We start from the raw sequence: 12,417 nt of genomic DNA on the forward strand, positions 1-12,417 counted from the left end.
TGGTGAAACACTGGCACAGGTTGCCCAGAGAGGTGGTAGATGCCCCATCCCTGGCAGCATTCCAGATCAGTCTGGACAGGGCTCTGAGCAACCTGATGTAGTTGCAGGTGTCCCTGCTCATTGCAGGGGAGTTGGACTAGGTGACCTTTAAAGGTCCCTTCAACCCAAACTATTCTATGATTCTGAGATATCTTGGTATCCAGTGACAGGATATGTGGTTCAAAGCTGCCTCAGTCAGTGGAGGTTCAGGTTGGACATCAGGAAGCATTTCTTTACAGAGAGGCTAGTCAAACACTGGAACATGCTTCCTAAAGGTGGTCGATGCCCCAAGCCTGTGAGTGTTTCAGAGGCATGTGGACAATGCACTTAATAACATGCTTAACTTTTGGTCAGCCCTAAATTGCTCAGGCAATTGGATTAGATGATCATTGTAGGTCCCTTCCAACTGAAATATTCTACTGTGTTAGAAACCGTGTTTAAACAGGAGGTCTCTGTTCCTACTGCATTTTCAAACCCCAAGTAAACTGAATCAATTTGTCAGCTTTTCCAGCAGAGGAAAAAAAAACATAGCTTTGACTCCTGAGAGGCAGACTCAAGCCATGCCCAGTTCCCAAACTATGCTACCAGCAGGGAGTCAAAAAAAGTGTTTCAAGAGAGTTCTCCATAATCAAGTGTATTTTCTCAAAATAGAATAGTGTGATGCTAAAAAAAAAAAAAAGGAAAAACCTTAGACAGGGCCATTCAAAGAAACCCTTAGGAAAACAGCATACTTCCTGCTCATCTATGATCAAGGCCTAAATCTCTCCTATTCTTCAGGCTGAAGCAACAGTCACAGACCTTTAGGTGAATGAAACTTATCTGCTGGCTCAAGCAACATCCTATTAAGGGCCTAAAGGACAAAGTATCAGGAAGACTAATTCACTATTAGAAAAGACTCTAGACTTGAAAGAGTTACAGTAGGCTTGCAGAATATTGACATCCTCCATTTGCAAACAGAAGGCAGAAATAGCCAGCTTACCCTTAACCAAACTGATAAAAAGCCTTTTCACTTCCTTCCAGCATATGATGAAGGGCATATATGACAGCAACCTTAATAAAGGGATGCTAATTTTGCTGTACATTTCACTTGGCCACATTAATCCACAACACTGGACAGCTTCAGCAGCTGAACGGAATCCCATCACTGGGATAACTCCAAGTACTACACTTGCCAATCACAGTCCGTAAGTGTCAGTGACATAGGCTTATCTACTGACAGGGTGAAAACCTCAGACAGGTAAACAAGATAGAATTATTCAATGTGATATATGAAGCATTGAATAAATCTATAATGGCTTTCTTCTATAGCAGAGGTAGCGATTTTACACTACTATGTTTTGCAATTGTAGTAGAGATATCTTAATCATGATAGTGATTTTTTTCTAAGATTACATGTACACAGTGGCCATGAAATCACATGCAAAATGCCTAGTGATTTCTTAACTTCAGGCCACTGACCTATAAACAGTCCTCTCAAGAAAACACACTATGGACTATCAATTCAGATGACCCAGATGAAGAACACAGCATTCTAGTACACATTGTTCAATAGTGGCACCAGTGGAGGGAATCTTGGATTTAACAAGGATGAATTGCCCATCTCTGACAAAGGAAAACTGGGCAAGTACACAAACTAAAATTCTACTGTATGTACATGTCTTGCATCAATGCGTACACTGTATGTGCATCAATCTCACACAGCCAGCCAGAAACATGTATGCCTTAAGAATTTGGCTGTTCCACTATTAATATCAACAGCTGGAACTGGTAGAATGTGGGATACAACAGATAGGGAATCCACAACAACACTGACTTGGTATACAACTATTAATAAATTAAATCTATTTAATTTATGCGAGTGGCTTTTGATCACCTAACCCTAATTTTCCAGGCTGCTTATCATTAGCTTGCTCCTAAATCTGTTTTGGGCAATTCCAACAAGTTCTCCAAGACAAACCTACTATAAAAAGAAAGGGACATCTGTGCAGTGTAGACAAGAACTATTCAAAGCCAGGTACATGGTATACTCTTCATCAGCAGCTAACAGACACTGATGAAGACCTGAATGGAACTTACTTTAAGTTTATATTCCAAAGTCCTGCAAAATTCAAGCTTTTGTTTTCCATAATTACTTTTAATACTTTTGATACTCTGAAGACACCTTCCTGAACTAGTGGTCTAAAACCAAGCAAGTTATCTTCCTCTTTTCTCATATAGCTGACAGAAAATCCTTGGTCTAAGGATTTTCATACAAAGGAAAGCCTCAGATTCATCCTTTGAGCGACCCCGAGTCACAGTAAAAAGAAAACATAAAGCTTGAAGGTTTCCAATGGAAACATGGAACAGTTCCCTTGAAGTCAATGATTTTTTTGCTTAATCAAGTTCAGTGTTATTAATTCTATTTCCAAAATGGATTTTTTTGTTAATTCCAAAACTAGTCTAACACTCTTCTTGGATACCTAGATTCCACTGCACTTACATTCCCTGTATCTCCCCAAAGTTAACTAGCCAAATGACCTGCTCTACTAGTTCACTACATCTGGCAAGACCTGGCTCTTTCAAGATGGATCCTAATAGGGGACACAGCCGAAAGAGGATGAGAGTCTACTTATGGCTACTGTATTGAGTACAAAGGCTGAACTCTGAATGCTGTGCTCTTCACCTGTATTATGCTAGTTGCAAGTATGATGATCTGTTCCTAAATGTATGGAAATCAAAGACAACAAAAAGAGAACTGGAAGGAGGCAAGGAAAAAAAAAAACCACAAAAGCACAAGCGGAAGGAATTCTTTCGTGCAAGTCAGATGCCGCCTTAAAAAACGAGGCCTGACAACACTAATACTGGTGAATGTACTCTATCTTCAGAGACTCTTATTTGCCTCAAGAGAAGCCAAGGTTAACCACATCAAGAAAGTTAATTCTGAGTAAAGGTAGGTTGTCTGTTCTCTGGTTGAAAAACTTGCTGTCTGAGAGATGCAAAAACCGGCTTTACTGTATGCACTGAAATCTTTGGAAGGAGGACCTGGAGCATGATTTTGGAGTCTGAGTATTTGTTAACAATGCTTCCAGATTATGACAGTTATGAGCTTAAGAGTTCAAAACACCTATCAACTGGCTAAATACCAAAGATACTCAATAGTTAGACAAAACTTCTGCTGGTTCAAAATACAGGGTTTTTAATAGGCAGAGATAGAGCTGTTTTTCCGAAATAATCAAAACCTTTGGAGTCCTTGTCAAGCACGTTTACTCCTATTCTACTACTTTATTTCTGTAACTGCAACTTACTACCAGAGACACATGGTCTGGATAAGCTGCTTCCATGATTCTGGAACTTGTTAGTGCTCTTAGAAGATAGGCAACATGGAGCCACCTTGGTCAACAATCACTAACTGGCAATAAGACCTTTTAGGATTAAGGCAGGATAAAGGGTAACTCTAAGATTGTGTACTCAAGACACTTCAGGAGGATATTCAAAGCCACAAGCTTGTTTCTTTAAAGACATAATGAGCTGTCAGGTAAGATGGCCTAAAAACCAGACAGGAGATACTCAGCTCTAAGAAGAAGGAAAAGAACTTTCCCCTTTACTGCAACAATAGGACAACACTTCAGACATCATCAACCCTTCCCTCAATGTCCACTCCTGAAGTTCAACAATTTCAGCTTTCTCTAACATGAGAAAGTTCTTATATGAAACTGGGGAGTTTGGGCAGCCATTTTCCATGGAGAAAGAGGGTATCTTTTCTTCAAGAGTCTTTTGCAAAAGCACTTTCTAAAGACTGCTACCTTCAGTCAAATAAAAAACAAGGCAACTTACATCTTTATGTTCCAAAACAAGTTTCATATGTTCTGGCTGCAAGAACTCTACCTTGACTTTATATGCAAAGGAACAAGCCTATCCTACTATTGCTGAAGCAGAGTCTTCCTTTTCTCCACATTGTTGCTGCCATAACTCCAAAAACACTTCAGAAAGAAAAAATGGAAAAGAACAAGTAAAAATAACTACTCTACAGTGGGCTTATTCCATTACCATAAATGGTCTATAAAAATTTTAATGGAAAAACTTCCTCTTTCTGCAAATTCTATTGTAAAGGTTAGGCAAACTGATTTACTAGCTTTGTGAAAAATGAAACCTTTTGTACAAGATGCTTGTGCTGGTTTGCTATTTAGATTGCACTAGAATAGGATCCAGGTTCTGTCGAAGCGATACTGGATTGTAGCGTACTCTTTGGAGCACTAACAGACTCTTAAAAAAGAATCTCCTACAGCCATGTCTTAAAAAGCTGCCCTAGAGACAACAAAGGAAAAATAATTGCAATATTGTCTTTACTGAATTATAGCTTTGGAGCAGGATGAAAAAATCTGAGAGCACCATGAAACCTATTTTCTGTTCACAGAACTGGTTTCATAAACCAACACATATTCTCTAATTCATCAGGTGGGGTAAAAAAAAAAGAGTAGAAGGAAAATGAGACTTAAACAGATTTTTTTTTTTTTAAGGATCTTAAAAACTAAATTATTTCAATTACTTGAAAGTGAATGAACGATTCAGAAAAATTATTTTGGTACTTAAGACTGCCAGGTATCAAATCCTCATAAAGTCAACCCATTTTATATTTATGTAGTTTACAAGTTATCATTGGCAGAACAATTTCAAGAAATTTCACATCCATGAAGTGCCAGCTCTCAACCCCACATATGTAATTTATATAAGTGTGTCTCAGTCTATCACAAAAGGACCATGAAATCTTAATATACTTACAGTTCCACCCATGTGAGGTGGCAGATAGTCTCCACTGATGTATTCCTGTACATCACTCTTGTTTGTGAACTTTAACATGCTTATTGCATCTGGGCCAAGCCAACCCTTCACAATTTTAAAAGCAGCTTTAAAAAGAAGAAAAGGTATACGTAAGTTGTCAGGAAGGGTTTGGTTTTTTGGGTTTTTTTTTCAGTGTATTGGAAGACCTTATGGAACACAAGTGAGCTACATCCTATAAGATATGTCAAGACCTGCTCTGAAAGTATCTATTATAATAGGGACTAAAAAAATACTCTTTTCCTTGCACTGTTTTACAGATAAAATATTTTATGGACACACACTTTTCTATAGCTGAATGCAGACAGACCACAGACTTTCATGGAAACAGTATCTTCAATTTAACAAATGACAAATTTATCATCTTGGAATTTAGTCCAGGAAGTACTGAGGGGGTAAAAGGAATTGTATTTCCAAATCTGAGTGAGGGAGACTGGGAAAGAGATGCATACACTCTTCCTAGCTGAAATGTTTTGCTGCTTTAAAGGACACTTGTTTAGATCTACAGAGTATTTTCAAACACCACAGTTATTTCAGAGACGGTAAAACATGAATATACAGAAAAATATAAAGCCAGCATAAAAATATATATTCATATGGTAAAAATACAAGAATAGCATGTTTATCACATACATTTATAATTGAAGATAATTACTGAAGTACAGACATAAAATATGTAACAATATCGCTGTCCAGTGTCAGGCATTTATCTTAAATGGTGTACTCTAGTTTTTGGATGGTTATAAGTGCCCATCAGTTGCTGATGATGGTATTACTAAATCATGACCAGATCTACCTTTGAAAGCATTACAGTTGGAAACAATCAAAGAATAGACTATTTATCAAGGCTTCCCAAGCTTTAAAGATAACAGGATGAATACTGACTCCATGTAAAGTATGATACAAAATACAAAGCTAGAAGGAAAAACAAAAGGTATGCAACCTCTGAATTGACAGATTTAAAGATGCATGTTTAACAAATTCCACCATTCCGCTCTATCTACACAGAGTGGAAAAATGCTTATTTATGCTACTAATTTTAAAAAATTATGATCTAAAAAACCCCAAAACAACAACAAAAAAAGACCACACCAAAAACCAAACAACTTACCATTCATTATCCATGGCATTTCAAAGATCACTATCTTTGCTGAAAAGACAGAAAGAAAAGGAAATTATCAGAATATCAAGTGTTACGTAGTTCTCAGTTTAAGAGGAAGCACAGCAATAATGGTAATGTAAAAAGTGAATACTCGTTTTTGGAAACCTCCATGTTCACTTCTTTGTAGAAGCAATTGTGTATAATTGTTTTTAACATGTATGTATCGGGTTCTCATGGCAAGGTTTTGGTAGTGGCAGGGGTGGTTTCTGTGAGAAGCTGCTAGACGCTTCCCCCATGTCCAACAGACCCAATGACAGCTGGTTCAAAGAGAGACCCACCGCTGACCAAGGCCGAGCCCATCAGCAACAACGGTAGCACCTCTGGGATAACATATTTAAGGGGGAAAAAATAAAAAAACCCAACAGCAGCAATTGCAGCCAGAGAGAGGAGTGAGAATACAAGAAAAACAACTCTCCAGACACCAAGGTCAGTGAAGGAGGTGCAGGAGGTGCCCCAGGTGCTGGAGCATAGATTCCCCTGCAGCTCATGGTGAAGACCATGTTGAGGCAGGCTGTCCCACTGCAACCCATGGAGGATCCCAGGCCAGAGCAGGTGGATGCCCAAAGAAGGCTGTCACCCCATGGGAAGCCCACGCTGGAGCAGGCTCCTGGCAGGACCTGTGGACCCATGAAGAGAGGAGCCCAGGCTGGAGCACATTTCCTGGAAGGACTTGTGACCCCATGGGGGAACCATGCTGGAGCAGTCTGTTCCTGAAGGACTGCACCCCATGGAAGGGACCCAGGCTGGAGCAGTTCATGAAGAACTGCAGCCCATGGAAAGAACCCATATTGGAGAAGTTCATGAAAGACTGTCTCCCATGGGAGGGACCCCATGCTGGAGCAGGGGAAGAGTGAGAGGAGTCCTCCCCCTGAGGAGGAAGGAGAGCACAGACAACATGTGATGAACTGACCACACCCTCCATTCCCTGTCCCCCTGCACCACTGGGAGGGAGAAGGTAGAGAAATTGGGAGTTAAGTTGAGCCAGGGAAGAAAGGAGGGGTGGGGGGGGAAGGTGTTTTAAGATTTGGGTTTAGTTCTCATTACCCTACTCTGATTTTGACTGGCAATTAATTAATTTTTCCCCAAGTTGAGTCTGTTTTGCCCGTGATGGTAATTGCTGAATTATCTCTCCCTGCCCTTATCACAACCCACAAGCTCTTCATTATATTTTCTCTCTCCTGTCCAGCTGAGGAGGGGAGTGATACAACAGCTTTAGTGGGCACCTGGCATCCAGCCAGGATCAACTAGCCACAATGCATAAACCTACTTCTATTACTATATAAATGCATTAGATGTTTGCTTGGAAAACAGTTAATAAAATTCTAAGTTATACACTGTCTATATACTTCTCTGGGATACGGTTACTAATAAATAATTGCCCCAAATAAGGCAGAGAAAGGTAAGAACTCAACCAGACCTGGAAATTAAACTAGAATGGAAAAGAAAGTTTGACAGGTATATTCAGCACCTCTTCTTCCCAAAAAACGCAAACCAGCAAGAGTCTTTGTAAATCTACTTTTTTTTCCCCCCAAGGTTTGTTTCAGCAGAGAAGTCTAAAATGTCAGTACTTAGAAGTGTCCCAAAATTCTTCTCGAGTGTCAAAAAAACCAAAAACATAGTGTTGTACTTCCCTTTAAGTTTGATATTTGATCAAATTTTTGAACTTTGATCAGCAAGCTGAAATCTAATATTCAGAGTTTAAGCAGTTACTGTACAGAATTTCAATATTCAGACACATTTCCACCTAAAACATGTAACTCATGTAAGACGAGCTGGAAAAAACTATTCAGTGTTCGCCTATCCATAAAAAAATTAACAGGCAAGTATACAGGTACAAGCACAAAAATATTCTGAATTTGTAATGTCCACGTGTTCCATGTAGTTACCACATAAAGCACATGTAAAAAAAGTCAAGCCTCCCCCATCATCTGTAATACTATGAAATGCTCTTATGACACAAGTCTACAGTGCTTAAGATGTAATACACAATACTTACTGAGGAAGTTTGGGTAATAATCTGTAAAACAGTTGACAATAAACCGAACAAAATCCAAGTCCTAAAATAAAAGCACAGAGTAAACGCAAATCGAAACATTAAAAATACAGTCTTAGGTAAGATAAGGCGTTTATTGAATAGCACAAGATACTTCTATTGTAATCATCTATATTCAAATTTGACACATACTATAAACATCACCCAAACTCAATGCAATGCTTTTCATGTCATTAAATTGCTGCAGGACTGTCAAATTAGCTTTATGATTTAAGAAAGAAGTCAACAGACCTATTATCAATACAATAAGTTAGGTATCTATACTACTGCAGAGTATTAGCAGGATTTGAGGTGTACAGGAAAGATACAGGAAAAAAAACCACCTTTAGCACTAGAGAAGCTCAACAGATTATCTGAAAACCTTACAAGGGACAGCACTAACAAACTGAAATTTCCCTTCAATAACTTATCTTGCATATTGTTCAATATACTACTGCACTTAGGATCTTCCAGAGGGGAAAAAAGTAAGTTTTCCTTTTAAGAGAATTTTTGGTTTTAGAATTAGTTTGTGGTATGCATAGAAACTATGGGCAGAGGCAGCACTGAATACAGCTGCTTGTATACCACCCATTTTCAGGGTGCTTCCATCCAATGAGCAGCTGCACAGGCATAGTACAACCAAGTCTCCATTGCAAAATACAGGTATAATAGAACTGACTATACAGTAAAGGGAAAAAAAAGGCATTTTATGAAGCAGATATAGATAATAAAATAAGAGATACCTTACTACAATAAAGTACTTTGGTTAGGTGGGAAGGCTGCCATGAGTACTCATACCTTCCCCAGTCCTTTTTAACAGAAGTGACCACTACTACAAGGGAGACTTTCAGAAATAGTACAAAACACATTGCTGATGGAGGATCCAAAGCCTGTCGTAACAGTAAAAATGCTATGGGGAACAGGCTCCTAAGGTGATGCAAGCATGCTATTACAACATTTGCAGACAGAGAGGAAAAAACCAACACCCTCTATAAGATGATTACTACAATTTGAAAGCTTTATTAGTAGCTTCAGTAATTAGAAATTAACCAAAAGCTTGGTATCTTTAGAGGCAGAAGGTATCCTTTAATAGAAGCATTTATCTCAACTGGCTGTTGCTTGTGCCAAATGCAGTTATCTTTCTTTCATTTAATAGCATAAACACAGCAATAGATTTCCAAGTAATGATTAGAATCTCCTGTGCATTAACTAGGATGCTGCTCTTTATTCTGCTGCCTATCCAAAAGCAGCACTATCAGATATTATTAGGAGGATGGATCCATTATTTTGATGAAAGTCTAGAATTAGAAGTACAGATTCCAGCAGATCATTCAGCAACTGTATCTATTCTAGTTACCTGAACTGGTGCAACAAGACATGAGCTATCAGAATTACCTGGCTGCATACCAGTGATAAAAGCTGACATAGTAGATGCCCGTAGCAACAGAAAAAACAGATGAAGCATGCTCTGGAAAAGAACTCAGAAATCCAAGTTCTTTTAGGATAAAATCTATCAATTATTCTACATGGCTACAAACAGTCATTAAAAAAATATTTCTGTTCCATGATGAATGTACTAAATACAAAGCAAGACTGTACAATGGGACAGCACTTGCTGAGACTGCACCTCTGGGAGTCTCAGTGACACTGGAAAGGAGTTGCTTCAGGATATGCTCCACAAAACCAAAACCAAGTTGCTTTTTCACATCAAGGAAATTATTACAATCCTTTATCTTTGTGACATAAAACCATGGAGTATTATCTTAGGAGTATGGATAGACAACTCAAGGCACAGGTAAGAGCACCAATCCTGCCTAGTAAAACTGAATTACACTGTATTTATTTGTCAAAACATCTTAAAAGCTCATGGCCTTGTATTACACAGCTGCAAGGTCCTAATGCAAGATTAATCATCTTGCCTGGAAAATGCAGAAAGCTTTTTTTTTTTTTTTTTCTTTTTTTTGCTTATGTTTAAATGCGTTCCTGCCATACCAGCAAAAAGAACAAGATACAAATTTTAGCCATTCCTGTAAGAATAATAGGACAGTATGGCATTTTCTAAGAAAACTTTCAAAGTTCTATAGAAATAAGATTGATTTGTTTTGGCTATAGACAATCTACAACATTTTTAGTTATTAGATTGAATCCATAAATATGTAATGATAGCCAGATCTCCATCTTGCACTCTAAAACAGTTTAGACTTTGCTCCTGAGAGTGGGTGCTAAAAATGTACTACCCTCTACTCAATTCAGCTGAAGAGAGTAACAGAGAACTTTGAAGATTCTCATCTATCTACATTAAAATTACTCAAATGTAGCCTCTCCCCATGCCTCCAAAAAAAAAAAACCCCACCCTGATTTTAGGCTGTCTGAGGATCAGCAAAAATGCAGGAGGTGGTACTGTTCTCATCTTCTAAATAAGCTTCTACAAAGATGTCTGTAGTAAACTATGAGTAGAAAACCAAACCTAAAGGAAGAGATACAACATACATTCACTCCTTCACAGAATCATTAAGGTTGGAAAAGACCTTTAAGGTCATCAAGTCCAACCATCAACCCAACCCCACCAAGCCCACTAAACTCTATCCTGAAGTACCATATCTACATGTTTTTTGAATACTTCCAGTGACGGTGACTCCACCACCTCCCTGGGCAACCTGTTCCAATGCTTGACCACTCTCTCAGTAAAGAAATTTCTCCTAACATCTAGTCTAGACCTCCCCTGGCACAAGTTGAGGCCATTTCCTCTCATCCTATCACTAGTTACTTGGGAGGAGACCAACACCCACCTTGCCACAATCCCCTTTCAGGTAGTTGTAGATAGCAACACTGAACAACCCCAGTTCCCAGGTTCCTAAACCTACATAAATTTAAAAAAAAAAAAAAAAAAAGCATTTTCATTTCCAAATTTCAGAAGAGGACCTCAACCAACAGGTAAGCTGCAGCTTCATTCTATGCCATTAACCAGATCAAGTTCTACTGGTAGTAGTAGTAGTGTATCATTCAGACTGTATTAACAGCAACTGTAGCTAATGCTGTACATAAACTGATGCCCAGGCTCATGCCTAAAATGGATCACAAAAAAAAACAGAAAGAGGACACAGATCTGGTGAATTTAAAGACTCACTGTAAAGATGGCAACATAAAAGATAGAACTAAGTGCACCAGCTGCAATCTAAGTAAATCCAGGTATTAACAAGAGCAGCTTTTGAGCCAGGAGATTTTGGTAAGGAGATTTGGTACCTAAATCCAACTAAGGAACAATCTTAGGAGCAAAATGTGTATTGAAAAAATTCTAGAAAAATACACAAGAAGTCTGGATGACAGTGTACAACCAGCCAGTGTACTGATGAGTGTTGAGAAGGGAGAAGAAAGTATTGGGATCAAAAATTCCTTCTCAAAGAAGGGAAGTGAAAGAGAACCACAAAAAAACCAAAACCCATAGCATGTAGTTGACAATTCTGTCAACTGCAATATATTTACAAATAACTCCCCAAGGAGCAGTTTGTCATTTTGGTCCTCACAGAAGTGCTGACATATACAACATATAAATGCAAATGGACATCAGCAAAAGATCCTTATCTCAAGTTTACTGAAGTAAATACTTAAACAAGTGAACCAAACACGTTTCTTTGTGTGTCCTGTAGGTTGAAATCCATCATCTCAGAAAAATTGTTCACAAGGGATATTTACTAAGGCAATTGTTTACCTCCTGAAATAGATAATAGCATTTCTGCATCACAATGGAAATATATATACCAAGCTGAATCTCTGGCTTGGTCAGACTAGAAGAAACCCCACTCTACATGTTACAATGTTAATGCCACTATACTACAAACTCTCTATAGTTTAGCAACCTTCAAGGAAATGCAGGTGTATGGCTGCCAAATTAGAACAGGTTCAGAAAGTGTGCAAGAATCACTGTAGCAAAAGCAAATATGGAGTGTCCTTGAAGACTATGACATTGCAGAGGTCATGTGAAAACAGATACTTACGCACTTCGTGAAAGCTTTAGTAAAAATGAAAGATACTCAACTAGTGGTTTTCTAAAGTAAAGAAGATTCCACAGAGAGGAATTTGTGGGAAATTTTATCATTTTACAGCAGTATTTTCAGGATCAGTTTATGAAATATTATGGCTAAAGAAACAATAAAGCTTTTGAAAATTCAAAACCCCACAAATCACGTTCTTTAAATCTTCCACTTTTCCATATAGGCATAGGACTTAAGAACTTAAAACCATCAATTTTGGAAAAGTTCTTAAATGTGTTTAAGTTTCATGTAACATACATGAACAATTTGCTAGATTCCAATGAGCATCTAAGCTTAAACATTCTCTGAAGCTTACTTCAGGCAGGGAATTACTCAAT

General features: G+C 38.3%; 1 protein-coding gene across 1 annotated transcript in view; it reads right to left on the reverse strand.

Moving 5' to 3' along the window:
- MOSPD2 (motile sperm domain containing 2) overlaps positions 1-12,417 on the reverse strand; it is a 30,936-nt gene that overhangs the window by 13,632 nt on the left and 4,887 nt on the right. Inside the window, exons 4-6 of the mRNA XM_082011736.1 lie at positions 8,013-8,073; positions 5,966-6,004; positions 4,798-4,922 (exon numbers count right to left, since the gene is read on the reverse strand). Of these exons, the coding sequence (XP_081867862.1) occupies positions 4,798-4,922; positions 5,966-6,004; positions 8,013-8,073 (225 nt within the window). The remainder of the gene's footprint in view (positions 1-4,797; positions 4,923-5,965; positions 6,005-8,012; positions 8,074-12,417) is intronic.

Source organism: Phaethon aethereus (genome assembly GCF_964289735.1).
Source record: "Phaethon aethereus genome assembly, chromosome: 1".
Classification (NCBI taxonomy): Eukaryota; Metazoa; Chordata; class Aves; order Phaethontiformes; family Phaethontidae; genus Phaethon; species Phaethon aethereus.